The 17,809-nt window shown below is 39.8% G+C and overlaps 1 protein-coding gene across 4 annotated transcripts; it reads left to right on the top strand.

The window, feature by feature from the left end:
- The first annotated feature begins 1,288 nt into the window (after positions 1-1,288).
- Positions 1,289-17,798, top strand: LOC107566692 (zinc finger and BTB domain-containing protein 38-like). Of its 4 annotated transcripts, none has more exons than XM_016252205.1 (3): positions 1,289-1,533; positions 1,967-2,114; positions 13,456-17,798. In XM_016252205.1, the coding sequence occupies exons 2-3, from the start codon at positions 1,995-1,997 to the stop codon at positions 17,149-17,151; spliced, it is 3,816 nt and encodes a 1,271-aa protein (XP_016107691.1). In that variant the 5' UTR covers positions 1,289-1,533; positions 1,967-1,994; the 3' UTR covers positions 17,152-17,798. The 4 variants fall into 4 exon arrangements, with proteins under 4 accessions (XP_016107691.1, XP_016107692.1, XP_016107693.1 ...); XM_016252206.1 differs by having other exon boundaries at positions 1,518-1,533; positions 2,062-2,114; XM_016252207.1 differs by lacking the exons at positions 1,289-1,533; positions 1,967-2,114 and adding an exon at positions 6,596-7,135.
- Positions 17,799-17,809: the final 11 nt, after the last annotated feature.

The raw sequence follows: 17,809 nt of genomic DNA, 5'->3' as shown, positions 1-17,809 counted from the left end.
CCAGGATCAGGAAACAGTCCTCCATAAAATGTGCTGGACACATCTGAATATTTGGGTTGAACTGTTCTGGAACGGTGTTATAAATACAACTTAACCACTGATTTCTAGTCGTGTCCTCTTTTGGAAGGCCAAACAAAGTAGTTTCGCATTCACAACGAAACACACGGCAGGCTAGAGTGAGCGGTTGCCGGCTTGAGTGAGTGGCGGCGGGCGGGCTTGAGTGAGCGGAGGCGGGCGGGTTTGAGAACGGCGCGGCTGGCGGATTCGACGAAGGAGCGTCCGGAGGGCTTGAGGCAACCACATGTGACGACCCCGGGCTGGACTCCGCTTCGTCCACGGTGAAAGCCGATCCGGCGATCCACAGCGCGAAGTTGATGTATTTCCTCAGTGACCAGCACGGATCAGCTCTAGGCATGACGAAGCGGATATTGTTCTCTTTTGGAAGGCCAAACAAAGTAGTTTCGCTTTCACAACAATTTAGGATTAGGATCGAGTCAGTTAGAAATACCAAGGGTTCACACAAAACAAGGGGAGTCCGCTTTTAGTTATCATGCCACCCGCAGTTGGAATCAGCTTCCAGAAGAGATCAGATGTGCGAAAACATTAGTCACATTTAAATGCAGACTCAAAACTCATCTGTTTAGCTGGGCATTTATTGATTGCACTATATCTTATGTATAATCATTTTCTATTCTGAACTGTTTTAAATTAATTGAAACCTCTTAAATCAATTTTTTTTTATCATTTTCAAAGTGTTTAAATTCCTTGTTTTATTGTTGTGATTATTTATTATTATTTTCTTTTCTTTTATGTAAAGCACTTTGAATTGCCATTGTGTATGAAATGTGCTATATAAATAAATTTGCCTTGCCTCTAATTACAAGTACTTAATTTATGGAATATGGTTACCTAATCCAGATTACATGAAATCAGTTACTACCAGCACTGTCAATAATATGCATTTAGTAATCAGACACTGTTTACTTTCTAAATGTGTCTTATTGTGAATTTCCTCTTAATGCCAACTCATTTCTATATAGTAATAGTGATACTTGCCTTAGCAAACACTCACAAGATAATTAAATTATTAATCTGTGCTCATCCTGACAGAATTATCTACAGAGTCCAGAGCTTGTAACCGTTTGAGAGGAAGCCCAGCTTTCCCACTTTTTCTCTCCGTTGCTTCTCCCTTCCTTTTCCAATCCCTCCCTCCCATCTCTCTCTCTCTAGAGCCAGTACAGCAACTCGATGACGCAGCAGCGACAGAGGCCTGAGGAACGATTGCTGGGATGAGAGAATAACAGAGAGGCGCTGCTTTGGCCGGCCTTGACACTCAATCACACACACACAAAGGCACAGAGGAAGTACTGCTGAGAGAGAGCAGCTGATCTGGCCCTGAAGGAGAAACTGTGCTGCAGAGTCTCTATCCTTCGCTGTCCTCTCAACCATGGCAGAACTAACTGATCTCACCCTGGGCCAGACTGTTTACATCTACAGCTGCTCAAATATGGAAGAGGAGGAGGAATAGATCAGGTATATATATATATCAGCCCCGCTCACTCAAAACTCTTTTCGCGCTCTTACTCACTCTACTAACACACAGAGATTGTGAGCTGTTGTCCATTAATGCTGACTAAAAAGATGCGCTAAAAGTGTTCCGCTGTGGGACTAGCGAGACGATCGAGTGGCCATGAGCGAAATGAGTGTGCTTGTGTGTGTGTAAGCTTGTTGTTGAGTATATACTGTGGGAATCCATCCAGAGACACATTGTTTGAGTGCGTTTCTCTTGATTATGTTCCAATAAAGGTGGGCCTTACTGTAATAGTGACATAATAACATTGTAAACAGCATAAAACTAAATGTTACCTGCACTATAATGTAGGTATTTATATAACTGTGGAACTTTTAAATGGTCACAACATGAAATATTTTAAAATAGTCAAAAAAATCATACTACAAATTGCAGGACTGGATCACGTACTGAGTTCTTCTGCATGATGACCACCAGGGGGCACATCAATGTAGTTCCTCACACAGACTCACATTTAATCGCCCCGACAGGGACCAGAGGAAAGACGATCTCGATTATGAGGAGCGGTATGAACAAACATCAGGTTGGTAAAAGGATTTTAATCTTACTGCGTTATTTAAAGAGCTCTTAGTCACTTGATAGCAGGAAATGCAAAACTAGCCTGCCTTTATGCTTTTGCTCCAGCAAGACGACAATATTATTGTGGTTATATGTATGTGATATTCATGTTTGATTTTCATTTTTTGTCTTTGGTGTATTCACATTTGAGCTGAATAGCTCACTGCTAGAATTTAGTTTCATGAGCGGCAAAGTTTCCATCTATAATTCATTATGAAACACAGCGGCCCACATATAGACCTAGGCCTCATCTTGATCGTCAGAGCGATTTATCATAGTGTTCAGATTGTTTTCTTTCACTTTTATACGTTATACTTAAGGCCATGTTGGCCTTGAGTGGAAGATTCATGCTTTGAGCAGGCCTCTGATGTGTTAGCTTCTTTGATGCTTTCAGTGCCACAGCCCACATATTATTGAGTGACAAAGAACAATAGTACTTCAGCCATGCAGCACTTGTCCGCTAACAGTGATGACTGTGCTGTGGCTGGTATGGCAGAACTCCTTACACCCCGAGGCTATTTAGAAGCAGTATGTCGCACTGCAGAAAAATTCACTGCAACCATTTTTTCAGTTGCTACAACATAATAGTTTTCAACTTTCATTTTTATTAGGAGTTCAGGCAATACTAGCTGGAAGTGCCCTAAACTGAAATAGAAATGTTGTCTATAATCTACTCAGCCTCTCGTGTAAATATTCTTAGAATATACTAGTAAAAATATGCTGTCACTCCAGGGAAGAAATGCTGCCATCTTTGATAAAGAAAACACCTATAACATCCTTTATTTTGTAAGTTTATTTTAAAAAAAAACATATATTAAAATATAAAATACACATATACATTTTTAAAATGTATACACAAAACAATAAATAAGAACACAAAGACAAAGTAATATCACAAAAATATAAAAACTGAATATAGAAGCAGCAGTATTTTATTACTGTATTTATTATCATGCTATTAATAGTGAATAATATATGGCTTATTCATAAACTCTTAGTAAAGTCTGTAAAAAATAAGGCCCAATGCACTGTGTTAATAAAGGAATTTTCTGTTTATTGATTTTTCACAGGTGTTTTACCAGTATTTTTAATTATCTTGTGGTTTATAGTTAAAAGGAATTTCTGTAACCTTAAAGGGATAGTTCACCCAAAAATGAAAATTCTGTCATTAATTACTCATCCTCATGTTGTTCCAAACACGTAAGACCTTCGTTCATCTTCGGAACACAAATTAAGATATTTTTGTGGCTCAGTGGCTCAACTTCTGTTTTGCGAAGCTACGAAAATACTTTTTGAGCACAAAAAAATTAAAAATAACAATTTATTTAACAATTCTTCCGCCATTTTGGAGACTACCCAAGAGCGTAATCGACGTAATCAGCGTTGTTTACGTTCGGGGGAGAAAGCGCGCACATGAGCGTAATCTGCGTAATCAGCGTTGTTTACGCTTAGGGGAAAGCGTGCGTATGTGTTGTGATACTCTAAAATGGCGGAAGATGTAACTCGGGGGAGAAGAATAGTTGAATAAATTATATTATTTTGGTTTTCTTTGCGCTCAAAAAGTATTCTCGTAGCTTTGCAAAACTGAAGTTGAGCCACTGGTGTCACATGGACAGTTTTACCGATGTCCTTACAACGTTTCTGGACCTGGCAACATTACAGTTGCGTTGCTGTCTATGCAGGGTCTGAGAGCTCTCACATTTCATCAAAAATATCTTAATTTGTGTTCCGAAGATGAACGAAGGTTTGGAACGACATGAGGGTGAGTAATTAATGACAGAATTTTCATTTTTGGGTGAACTATCCCTTTAAGCTTTCTGACCCTGCATAGACAGCAACTGAACTGACATGTTCAAGGCTAAGGAAGTCAGGACATTGTTAAAATAGTCCACTGGACATCAGGGGTTCAATCGTAATGCGGCGTGGTCCTCTCGTGAACATGCGATGACTGACAAGGAAGAGAAGAAATTGTTAAATGAAGTTGTTATTTTTGTCGTCTTTGTGCACAAAAAATGATTACATGAAATACAAATAAGGGTTTTTATATTTCAGGGGTCCCACTCTGTTTGATCAGTACATTTCCTTGACTTTTACCTGAACTTTCCCAGTTTTTTTCTTTTCTTTACATTTTATAGTACTTGCAGTTAGTATATTTATATAACTAGATAATATAGATTATTATTTATATTACTTGTATATAAATACATTTACATTTATATATTTATTAGTACATAAGTATCCAGTATAACAAAAAAAATCTTTGGAATGTGGGTTTAATGGATGATTTGGCTTTTTATTCCTTTGAGAACCAGGAATAATCACATTGGAACCAGCTTTTAGCATTTTCTGCCCAATGAGCAACACGGGCCATTGTCGTCACTGCTATTTTAACGCAGACAATATTGTGCAAAATATAGATTCTCTATAGATAAGCTGATTAAATTGCCTGACTTGTCCAGGCCTGAAAATCACAATTTTCTTTAATTCCCAGTGTTTTCCCAGTTTCTAACAATTGTAGGCACATTGATATCATGCATTAAATTTAAAACGTAACCGAGCAATTTATTCAAAAGATTAATTAATTTAATATTCCTAGATATGCATATGGAAACTGAGAGGTTGTGGGCTGGATAGCTCAGTGATCAATCTAGTCTTTGGTTCTTATTTCACCATCAGTGGTTCACTTATAAAACAACCTGGGAGCTGAACTCAGGCCAGAGCACTAGTGAATGCAGCCTTTGTTAAAGCAGCTTGTCTTCATGGCACCCAGGTAATCAGCACTCAGCCCTGTTTCCAGAAATAACCGCTGGTATCTGGGCATTAGGTTCACATGCTGCACCACGAGCTGACGGAGGGGCCCTTCTGCAAGCTTTAAAGAGACACTTCGCCGACTTTAAAAGCAGGCCTGGTACATCAGATCAAGAGCATATTGGACGGAAAACTAAATAAATATAGTCTAAATATAGTGAAATACACCCTTCTTATTGATGCCATCCATTTTATGTTCTCATTTAAACGTGGAAATAGATTTAAGATATAGAGAAAAATTGAAACAAAGAAAACTCTTTCAAGTTCGCAAATCAAGTAATTGTGTTACTCTGATCATGTGATTGTTTGTACAGAAGGTCAAATTTGATTGCTTCCATTGAAGCACAAAAGGCGTTTGGGCTGTTCTCAAATCATGCTGGAGAACATGATCATAAGGTTTTGTTCAGCTCACACTTGTTATGCTGATAATGTAATTTATAATGAAAATGCTGCATTCAATTACAAAAAGAATGCAAATAAGATTTTTCACCAGTGGTCTTAGATCTCAGATTACAAGGAACTTATTTCCATACAGTGTCCATTATAATTGGATTTTAATGAGATTCATTAAAGTTCAAGTAGTATGTATAATCTCCTGTGCTGTCTTGGATGCTGACGCTAGAGCTGTGGGTGCAGCATCATGCAAAATAAATAGTTTTCAGTTACCAGTGCCATTGTGGAAATGCCATATTATTAATTACTTTAAGCAATAATATTACATTTTTAAATATTAGTATGATTAAAATATGCAAGAAAACAGAAGCTTTAGAGAAAAAAAAAACATTTAAAAAAATTACTATAGGGATTCACATGATTTATGGACAGTATTTATTTGCAGTCTTCACTGAAAAAAGATATACCCAGTTTGGGCCATGACTAATATAATAACCTATGCAGATGGAATGTGAAACAGCGTCTCCCATTCCCTCCCACCCATCTCCTCCCTCTCTCGTGCTCTGCAGAACAGCCGCATCCCTTTGCATCAATCAGCAGCCATGTTGAAGGTGAACCTACTGTCCTCCATTACCTTTCCACTTCCTCCTGATCTGTCGTTCTCTCTTTGATGCTTATGCGTTCTCATGCTCCGTCAGCGTCTGTATCTCAGTTCAATCTCTTATCCTCTTAACCTTTCGCTAAAACCTCTTTCTAGCTGTCCGCCATGTTGTCTTCCCCACGTCTTCCTGTCCTTGTCTCAAATCAACCATTTCTGCTTGCTCATGCACTCTCTCATCCTCTCTTTCTCCTCGGCTGCTCGCCCTCCTTCTGTTTGATATCATACATGTGCAATGGAGAAGCAGACTGTGCAAAGATGTCGCTGCAGCGGTTAACGGTGCAGCTTAGCCATACCAGCAAATGTGCATAAACACGTACTGGACCAGAGAAAAGCATGTTTCATTAGGTGGGCGAGGGGCAGACGAAGAACACGAGCATGTGTGCGACTGTGCATTTAAATTCATAAGCTTTTTTAGGAGGAGTGAGGGGGGGCTCATCTGAAATAGCACCACCCGGACCGCCATTATTTATTCTACGTGACGGAAAATGTCAAAAGCTGCCTTGCGCCAGGTGCCGTTTCTGTTTTGACACCAGTGGTTGCGTTGCTGCATCCACCTCGCACGGCATGCAAGCGCTTCTCACGTGTTAGCACGCTGATCCGTTTTCCCCACGATCTCTTGTTCTGGCTAACCTTTTGCAGTGGTTAATGAAGTTGCAGTGCATGCTAGCACACCGCATCTCTTTTCCGCTGCTAATAATGCACAGACAGCAGCAGAGCTGCCCTGCCCGACTATTTATAAAATCCACAGTGGGCAAAAAGACCCTTGTGGCCACCTAGCGAGCGTACGGAAGGAACGAGAACTATAGCGGACTGATGCCCCATGCCACCTCTGGACTGTGTGTCTCACGCAGAGAGGGCACTGGGACTAGGGTGAACCAAAAAGAGAGCGAGTGTGTGTGAGAGAGAGAGAGAGCAAGCCGGATAGACTTATAGGAGAGACTGCGATCGCAACAGAGAGCAGCAAGTGACGAGTTGAATCTTAAAAAAAAAAAGCTGTAATACTTTCGCCTGCAAACGAAACATCTCTTTCCAGCCATCAGTGGATCGCAGGAACAAGGAAGGCATGAGCGATGTTTTCCGCTCTCCATCCACTGAAGCGCTTTCTCTGATTAACTGAAATAAAGGTACGTTCAGCATGCTTTTCCCTCCAGTTTCAAACAGACACAGTCAAGCCCGTTTTTTTGCAGGGCAGCGCATCAAAACTCATGTGAAAATGAAAGCTAATATTTCGTTCTTTGTCTGACTGGACATTTCATACTCGTAGGCAAATGTTTCTCTCATTTTGTACTTAATAGTTTGAGGGAAGGCAGGGGATTTTTATTTTTCCGCCATTTCGCTCATCCGGTATGGTAAGTCAATGTTGAGGGTGTGGCAGGTAGATAAAACCACAGACAACAAATGCCATTTCACGCCTATATAAAATGCCTTGCGGCATTAAACTAAAGATTCGACAACTGAAAATAACAAATAGCACATTTAAATTTCAGTTTTTCTTTTTTCACGTAAAAGGACCCTTCAACTTAAATAAGCATTGCCATCCAGCTCTGTGATTTTGACTGCGTACTAGTCTACTAAACACACACACTTGCACACCCACACACACACACACCAATACAGATAACAGTGATCCCCAGCGATTATCCACAGCTTCTGCTAAATGCTATTGGGGCTTTCCAACATGGCGCAATCTGTAAGAACGGTCCGTTTTTCTCTAGACGGAAAACACAACTGCCTGCTCAGTCGCCATTCATACAAATCCCAATAAGTGCTGCGCCACAGCATGTTGCCGTGACAACGGAGGCCTGTCAGACAGGGAGCAGACGGATGTTTTCCCTGCGATTAAGAGAGGTCTGCCTCTCTCGTTTAGTGCAATCATACACAAACAGTACATATTAAAATAGATCTTCGGCAGCATCACACAAACAAATCTGAGTTTCAACTGGGTTGTTTAATGGTCTGTAACGGTACAGGCTGAACAATAATGCCGTGTCATGATGTTTTTGATCAGCAGAGGCAGATATGTGTTAGATGTCTTCATTGCAGTTTGGTTGTTTCCGTTCTCGTTATGAGCAACGCATAATGCATCAGGGCGACCACAGAACAGCCTGAGGAAATGTTCTTCTAAACTAGTTTATCTGTTCAGAAACTGAGCACTGAGCAGTCATTTTCATTTTAATAATTAATAATGTTCTCAGAATTTAGACTCTAAAATCTATAATCACAAGTACGAACAAGATCAACCTCTACTGTCTAATAGAACATTACAGGCGGCCATTTTACTTTGTTCCAAGATGCTTTTTGTCGTGGTTTCAAAATGGCCACTCTGTTGAAAGAAAACAACCTCTCAACAGACACGCAACCTCTACCTTATCGCCTGACTCGCATACATTACTGTAAAAACAAAACGTCTGCACATTGCAGAGCGTTTATGCTAAATACATACTTGAACACGGTCAATTTACTGCAAATGCTCCACAATAACAAAGTGTAACTTTCTACAAATGATTGATTTCCTTTGGACCATCCACTGGATTGATGCAAGGTTAAAATGACCAACATCTGAGCATGCGTCTAAAAAGCAATTGTGCCTATTTGGCAATTAAAAAGGTTGTTCGGCACCTACATTTTTTATTTTATGAGCCACAAAATGCCTAAAAATGACATTGCAGTGATTCATTTGAATAATAATGTGGACATTCCATGATCATCGCACAGAAAAAGGGGCATCGTACAGAAAAAGAGCAAAACAGAAGAGAGACAAAGGAAAAAAACAATCAGCATTAAAAACTGCATTCGCTTTGAGAATTTTGCTGCCCTCCATGTAGTATCTGTTATACTTTGATGGTGCATTAGCCATGAGCGCTGCTGCAGCTGACATATATCCACTTTGCAGCATCAGGTCAGTCAACTGTAAATAGATATTGAGAAGCAGAAATGGGTCAGCTTGCTAGGATAGATATTCAAAAGATTTTGTGTTCCTCTACCACCAGGAAGATGTAGAATCTGACCTTTGTTCATTTCCTCATTGTGCTACTATGTAGATTAGTCAGCTAAAGAGTCAGACAAGTTTCATGCACTTGGTCACTGACAGAAGACAAATTTGTAAGGACAATAAAAAAATCAACTCTGCATATGCTATACAAATACTGTCAATAAAAGACAGTACCTGTTTTATTATATCTTGCTTTTGCTTATCCATGTCCTTTATTTTGAATATCTTGAGTCTTTTGTCTCTGCCAAATGTTTCCCTCTCATGACCTAATTGTGTTAAGCTGTGTTTTGCTCCCTCATTAGATCTTGTTTGTACTGTATATAGCTCCAGTGTCTGCCTGGTCTGTTGTTGCCTTCGAGTGCACCTGGTAAGATCTCAAGAGTAAGGTAATCATAATTACGGCATGTCATGTATTTAAGTCTGCTGTTGTTAGAAATAAAATATAGATATAGCCATAAATAAATAAATAAAATAGTTGTTACAGGTATTTTTCATTTCACATTTTATTTCAAAATTATAGAGCTTTGTGTAGAAAACAAATGTATTAAATATCTTTACAAGTTATAATAAATAATCAATAATTTTTAAAAAACCTTGATATTTTCCTGACAGCCTGAATCCAGGAAATAACTTGAAATAATTATGTATCAGGTCATGTTGTTATTGTTTTTGGATTTCTTTTTTTCTGTATTCTTTGTTTAAAAGGGATTCTTCAGCTCAAAATAAAGTCTGTCCTCATTTACTCACCCTCACGTTGTTCCAAATCTCTGTGGCTTTGTCTTCTATGGAACATAAAAGAAGATATTTTGAGAAATGCCTCTGTTTTTTGCCCATAAAGTCAATGGGCTCCAATGTTGTTTTCTCCATCATTATTCATTGTTCAGTAGTCAAAAAAAGTCATACACTTGCAACAAGTTTGGGTGAGCAAATGAGTGGAGCACCATTTTTGAGTGGAGTATCAGGAAGAGTAATTTGTTTCAGGAACATACAGATGCTTGAAGGTGAAATAACACTGAAAATGAATGGCAATAGAAGCCTTAAGGATCTAGACTGCCAGGAGGCAAAAGTCTTCTCATTGCAGCAGTCAGAGCCAAGTTAAGCCTAACGCAACCTATCCAGTTTAACTTATTAATATTAATTTGGTCACACTCTATGAAGGATAAGCAACGTCAGCATGAACTTTAATATTCATGAGTTAGACCAAGTCAACATCACTCAAACAAGAAAACCATACCAAAGAAACATTGCTAACAGAAGCACAGCAGACTCACCAATGACAAACATGCTGACGCTTGTCTAGTCAGGAACACATCAGCAAAGTAAATCCAGCTGGTAAATACATCATCTCTTGAATAGCTATTTTTATGGTTGACCATTTCTGTAGCTCAAACAGTTGAGCGTGGTGCAAGTGACACCAAAGAAATGTGTTTCATTCCTAGGGACAGCATTAACTAATGAAATTAGACCTTGAATCCAGTGTATGCCGCTTTGGATTAAAGAGTCCATCAAATGCATAAATATTCATCTAGATGCATAACCTAGATGCATAAAATAACCTACACCAGTTTAATTTAGTGCTACTGCTTCCACCTGTTCCCTTGCCTTACTAGTGCTGGGTTACAGCCCATGTTGACCATTTGTATAATGCAGCCCTGGCATTAATTATGCCTTGATTTTGAGCAATATATTTTACTCGGTGGAAGTGCTGGTAGAGGACAGCACCTTCCCAGCCATGGATTCTTGCTCACTTCCTCTAGTAGACAATGGGGATCATAGTGTGTCTTTCACATGCCTTCATGCGAAGAGCAATGATGAGCAACAAGTCATCATTCCAAACACAAGTCATTATTCAGTGAACCACGTTGCCCTAAAAATAAATACCAAATCAAGATAAAAGTGCATAGGTCTGTGGCAAAAACTATTTGAGGCACTTTGCAGGTCCTAAGTTGTTTGCTGGTAGATCAGAATTATTATTATAATTTTTTTGCTTACGCTGTTTAAAACGCATCACCAATTGAGATCTTGCTATCATCTTGGCTTATTTATAGGATATTGACCAAGCAGCTTTTAATGCAAGTTGAAGAAGATTTGAATATGCCATAGAAACAGGATATAGAAGGGTGGGGAAGATTCAGTAAAACAGGAAGTCTGCTAGTTGCTATAAAATTGTTTTGTCCAATTCTTGAGCTATACCACGGTTCACAATTTTTAATGGTACTCAGAAATTAGCCATTTTACCTGACAGATCTGAATTAACTGATGTTCTGATATATTACACACTTGTATGTCTCTGTGACACAAAAAAAAATGGACTGTCAGAATATTGTCATATTCTTTGATTAGTCAAAAATACAAAAATACACTTTCTGCCTGTCAATCCTTTCATGTGTTTCTGTCTCAGATTACAGTGGTCTTAATGGTATAGTGGTTTATTTGCAGGGCAGGATTTTGAAAAGAGCTGGTCGGTCTAATTCAGTGACTAAGACTGGTGGACATTCCAGGACCAACATATAAAGCATTGACATATAAATTGATTATATAAATTGAGTCACTCCACAGGATTTAGTGATTAAAAAGTCGAAAATGTTTAGACATGCATGTTCAACCAATATAAATTCATGACTGGTTAGTTCTGACAACAGACCCGTCAGACGATACCTACCTCATATTTTTATCCAAATATAATTTGAATAATAAACAATTTTTCAGTCGTATTTATTTTGATGTATTTCTGTGTATCACATGTAATGGACTAAACTATTCTAATGCTGCCAGGTAAGCCATCTCCCACAGCCCAGGTGTTAGCTCCTCAAGCAGACAAAAGGAGCATTCTCAATGAATCATCATGTATGGAGCATCACACCCTTGCTCAGTCTAGACCAGGGGTGGCGAACTCCGGTCCTGGAGAGCCTCAGCCTTGCAGAGTTCAGCTCCAACCCTAATTAAAACTCACCTGCCTGTAGCTTTCTAGTAACCCTTCAGACCTTGATTAGCTTGTTCAGGTGTGTTTGATTAGGGTTGAAGCAAAACTCTCCAGGGCTGCGGCTCTCCAGGACCGACGTTCGCCACCCCTGGTCTAGACTCTCTTTGATTACTTTTCTAGGTATAGCAACGGATGAAATTGGTTGATGACAGGGTTATCTGACTAATAAGTCTATTTTTAGCCTGTATTTATATTTAAAATTTTGGTATAGAAAACATTTTGTTTGAAGGACTGTATTTATGCATATTGTTGCTTTCCTTTAAATGCTTTTCTTTGTTTCTCTGTGCAGTTGTTTCTTTGTTTTATGCTCTTCTTTGTGCATGTATCTATGTGTGCTTACCTTGTACAAAGTATGATTCTGTAATCTTGAAAGCAAAAATAAATAAACGAGAGCTTTTAAGGGAGCTCAGATCAAGGTAGTAAGATGAGGAGAAGACATGAGGGTAGTATGAAGACTGTCATGTTAGTACGCAAACATCCTCAGTAATAAATCTATACTGGCTTCATCTTTACCTAATTTCCTTGCATCACAACAACATCAAATGTAAGATGAAATATCTTTGCACTATGCACCATAACATTATCAATATTTGTGTATAACAATTGAATATATTACAGTTTGGTTGTTGATGTTATGAGCTAACCACATGTGCTAAACTCTGTATATTATACTAACTACACTGGCTTAATTTGATTACTGCTTTATAGACATGCCATGATGGTGAAACAAGTGGCTTAAGAGTTGAGTCATGCTGCCATCTAGTGGTTTGATATTATTAGATTAGAGTCATCTAATAATTAAACTTTTCTTTTCATTCTGTGGTTTAAAATGTCTCCTACTGTCCTTTTATTAATAGTTAAATGTCATGTTGTGGTCAAATATGTGTTTGTTTAACATGGTTAAATTCTTTCCCCCTAAATGATTTACTCACCCTAATGTTGTTCCAAACCTTTATGCATTTCATGGTAACACTTTATTTTAAGGTGTCTTTGTTACACAGGTTACATGTACTTACTATTATAATAACAATTAATTATGGATAATTACATGCAAGTAACCTTAAACCTAACCTTATAGTTAATTAATATTACTCTGTACTTAAAGGTATAATTACACTGTAACAATGACACCTTAAAATAAAGTGTAACCCATTTCATTCTTCTGTGGACCACAATGAAGTTTCTTCTTTTGTGCTCTGCAGAAGGAAAAATGTCATACAGGGTTAGAACAACACATCATGAGGTTGGGAAATTAATTTAAATTTTTGGGTGAACTACACCTTTAAGTCATTATCATCCATGAACAGTGTCTTGTTATTGAATGTTATTGACTTGTTATTGAACAGTGACTAAGTATAATGAATACCTTAGTACATTCTCAGTAAAACACAAGTTTGTGATTTATTAATTTTTTTACCCAGATTAAAATATAGTTTTGTTTTTTTTACCTGTTTGTTTCTCCTCTGCAGATGACTGTGGTCAACCCCAGCACTCTTGGTCTGGTGGACAGTTCCCACCCCCAAGCTGTCCTCAGTCATATTAGTGAACAACGTTCACAAGGCCTATTCTGTGATGTAATAATCGTCGTAGAGGATGTCAAATTCCGGGCTCACCGCAACATACTGGCTGCCTCAAGTGGATATTTTCGTAATGCATTCAAAACACCTGAGGTCTACACATCCAGCCAGGTGCTGGAGCTAACAGACCTGAAATCTGAGGTCTTTGCTAGCATCCTGAACTTCATCTACAATGCCAGAGTGGAGTCAAGTAGTACAGAGGACAGCAGGTCTTTGGTGGCAGCTGGAAAGCGTTTAGGAATTCCCTTTCTGGAGAAATTGTTAGACTCTGAAAGGCAGAGCTCTGGTCTCTTGCAAGGCCAAGCCTCTGCAGGCTGCGGAAGATCAAACAGTCAGTTAAAGTTGGCAGACACATGCACACTGAAAAAAGAAACCCTCAAGCCTGAGGAGTTAGACTGCTCTAAAGGTCCAAGGATCACCAATGCTTTCTCCATTACTGAGGTTGAGGCAGTAAACAACCCATTTACTACACTGGATCACCGTAACAAAGTTACTGAGGGACTTGAGGAAGGGCATCTCCCATCTAGCTCCCAAGATACACGCATATCCCCCACAGAGAGTGAGCCTGCCAATGCCCTAACTGAGCACTCATATGCAGTGAGCCAGGGGCAAGAATCTAAAGAGGATAACCAGGAGAATGATAACAGAACCACCATGCCTGTCGTGCCTCCAGCTAAGACTTTGCTTACCCATAGACTTGGACCTATAAAGAAGCGTCGTATACATGGTAACAGTATTCCGCCTCTCTCAAGTGAGCCAGTTGCAACTGTGCCCACTCTTACAGGCACATCTGCAGTGGAAAATTCTACTGTTGCTCCATTATCTTCCTCCCAGCTGTCCTCAGATGCAGCACCAGAGATACATTCCAGCCTCGATCTGTTGCCACCACTTGACATTACACCCTCTCAGGATGCAGAGCCACCTTGCCTCAGTCCTCAGAATACACCCAATGTCTCCACCTTCAGCTGCCAGCAATGCCCCGAGACCTTTAGCGACTCAGCGCTTCTCACCATTCACATGCAAATACACAAGAGATTTGTCAGTCATTTGTTTTGCAAGTACTGCCATAAAAAGTTCATGCATCTGAAAAGATTGCGCAATCACGAGCAGGTTTGTGTGAAATCTCTAAAAGGCCCATCTGAGTTAGAGACAAATAATAAAGATTCTTTGAGAGTCCCAGTCTCTAACGGTACATCTAATGCAAATACCACACAGCACTCTTTACCTCCACCAGATCTCCATATCCCTTTAAATTTAGAACCCACATTGACTAGTCCCCTTGACATGTCTCAAGATCAAATTAATGGGACCTTAAAAACAAATAGCACTTCAAGGACTTATAAATGTTCTGTATGCAAACGGGCTTATGTGACCCTTTCTAGCCTAAAAAGACATGAGAATGTGCACTCATGGCATAGAGCCTATCCTTGCCACTACTGCAACAAAGTTTTTGCTCTGGCTGAATACCGCACCAAGCATGAGATCTGGCATACCGGGGAACGCCGGTACCAGTGCATTTTCTGCTTGGAGACCTTCTTGACTTATTACATCCTCAAGAATCACCAGAAGACCTTTCATGGCATTGATCCACAGCTGGCTGTCAATAAAAAATCAGCAAATGGTGGATTCAAGAGTAGTGTCTACCCTATAAAGCTTTACAGGCTTCTCCCGATGAAGTTTAGAAAGAAACATTACAAGTCATACAGTCAGACATACTCTGAAGGGATCGAGGGCAATGATGAGTCCTACAGTGCACCTCTGGACAGCTGTTCCCCCAACACTCTTTTTGACAGCACAGTACCGACAACTAATTCAGATGTTGTTAGTAGTCAGTCCTTATTTTCAATGCCAGTGACATTCATGGCCACTCCGAAAATTATGGCATCAGAAACGCCTCGCATCAGCTTTGACAAACCGTGTGACCAAAACAAAGGATTTCCTGTGCCATCTGAGACAGACCAACCCCTGAAACACCTCTCTACTGATTTCAGGAAAAAGTCTGGATTTGATGGAAAAGGGTCATCGCTCTTCAGCTACAGATTTACAGATTCTTCAAAAGCAATACAGAAAAACACAGGGTCCTCTCTGATTGTGCATGGAAGTGACGGAGATTCTCCAACAGAGAAAAACGCAGAAAACAGCACAGACATTCTTCCATTCCTCAACATACCATCCGTATGCTCCTTCGAAGGGTTGAGCAAGCTGAGTGAACTGTCAGCAGCAGCACAAACCATTGAGGACATGGCTAATCAGTTGCTGCAAGCGAGACCTGGGAGCATAACAGCAGATCATCCATCTAGTGGAAAGACAGAAACGTACATTGCTAAGCCTGCATGTCCAGGCCCATCAGTTGACAACCAAGTCCTTCCCCTCTGCCAAATAACAGTGAAAATTGGCAACGAGGCAATTGTTCGACGAAAAATAAAAGGCTCAAAGCTATTTCCAAAAAAGAGGAAAAGGAAAAGCTGGAGACAAGAGGGCATAGGTCAAAGAAGCCCTACAGAGGAGAGTATTGGAAGTCCAAGTTTAAGGGTGAGGGCAGAACTCACAACCTCAGTTACAGAAAATGAAACATGTGATGACCCAAATGATCCTGAAACCGACAAACTATGGCGTCCCTATTACACATATAGACCTAAAAAGAAGAGTAAGAAACTGAAAGGAAAACGAAGAAGGATGAAACATCTGAGATGCTACACTAGGCCCTTGTCACCTGAAGCCAATGAAGATTTCAGAGAGACACCGTTCTGTCCAGATGAGAGGATCTCAGCAGACAACTACGGGGTCAGGAGGGAGCCAAGGCATAGCAGCCAAAAGGAAGCTTTTCCCTGCCACACCTGTGAGAGTTCTTTCTCTAACCAGACCTCCCTCAGCATGCACATTATCAGCTGCCATCAGCCACACTGCAGAATATGTGGTAAACAATGTCCCCCTGAAGACACATCCAGCACAGCTGGGCCCACTGGAGAGGATAGTGGTGACTTTATCTGCAAGAGCTGCACAGAGGATGGCTCCTGTTTCAGCTCAGATATGAGGTCTCCTAGCCTGAGCATGGAAAAGCGTTATAGATGTTCTTACTGCCCACAGCGATTCCTTTACCTTGCCACCAAGAAAAGTCATGAGAAAAAACATCTAGAAAAGTCAGGTGAAGGACAAAATTGCAGGTATTGTTCAAAGGTATGTAAATCAGCAGTGCTGTTGAGTGTGCACGAGAGCAAGCACTTCAAGGTAGAAGATGGAAAAGATCCAAACATGACATGTAAAATAACCAGTTCACTTTCTACAGGTAAAGAGCGCAAAGGACAGATCAAACCCGAGCCTTGGGAAAGCATGTATACCAGCTCAGAGATAAAGCCAAAGATAGGGGAACCCATGGATATAGAAACTGAGGGGAGTTATCCTACAATCGACAGTGTCTTCAAGAAAACATCTTTGTCATTTCCTTATGCAGCAGATAGGTCTTTTAGTCCCCTTTCCCCAGAAATAAAGAGGAAGACGTCCAAGAAAAAAAGCATTTTGGAACGTTCTAAAGGATTTGGATTTGAGGGGCACAGACAGGACTCTGTGATATGGGGAAAACAGGATTGACCTCACAACACAGGTACAACCAAGTAAAGTGCTGACCAATCTGTCAGCCAAGAATGCCTGTAACCAAAGGAACTTCCCAACAGCCTACAGTTGCTCAAGTCAGAACAGCATTTCTGCAAAGAGGAACCATGTTTTCACACCCACGACAGGAAGGAAATGCATCTCCTGCTGATGTCACATGAAGAATGACATAAGTGACAGGGCAGGCCTTACGACGTTTGAAAAATAGAGAAAAAACGCACATGAAAGTATGAGGAGGTTGGCATAGTGACTTTGCATTCAAGAGAACTCGTGAGATGTAAATATAGAGTATTTTTGGTCGTTCACATGAAACACTATTGGTAGTTTTCCATGTTTTTCTATGAGAAAAGAAGTGGTTTTATTTTTATACGTTTTTATTTGTCTAAGTCAAGTGGATCTTCCCTATTCCATTGCTCATTGTGTTGTACTCTATGCATCAAGTAAAGTGAATGACTAGCAGCACCTTACAGTAAAGATAACTGCGAGTGATTGTACTTTTATTTTAACATAACACTATTACCACCATTTCAATCTGTTTGTTGCACAAAAATGCATTATACTGATAAATGCTAAAAATTATTTTCCAGAATATACCAAATGTTTTACCTTTCATTTATAAAATTACATAATTTTGTGA

This window comes from Sinocyclocheilus grahami, unplaced genomic scaffold (genome assembly GCF_001515645.1).
Source record: "Sinocyclocheilus grahami isolate Dianchi unplaced genomic scaffold, SAMN03320097.WGS_v1.1 scaffold1092.1, whole genome shotgun sequence".
NCBI lineage: Eukaryota > Metazoa > Chordata > Actinopteri > Cypriniformes > Cyprinidae > Sinocyclocheilus > Sinocyclocheilus grahami.
Note: the sequence above shows the minus strand (reverse complement) of the source record. Positions and strands in the feature narration are given on the sequence as shown.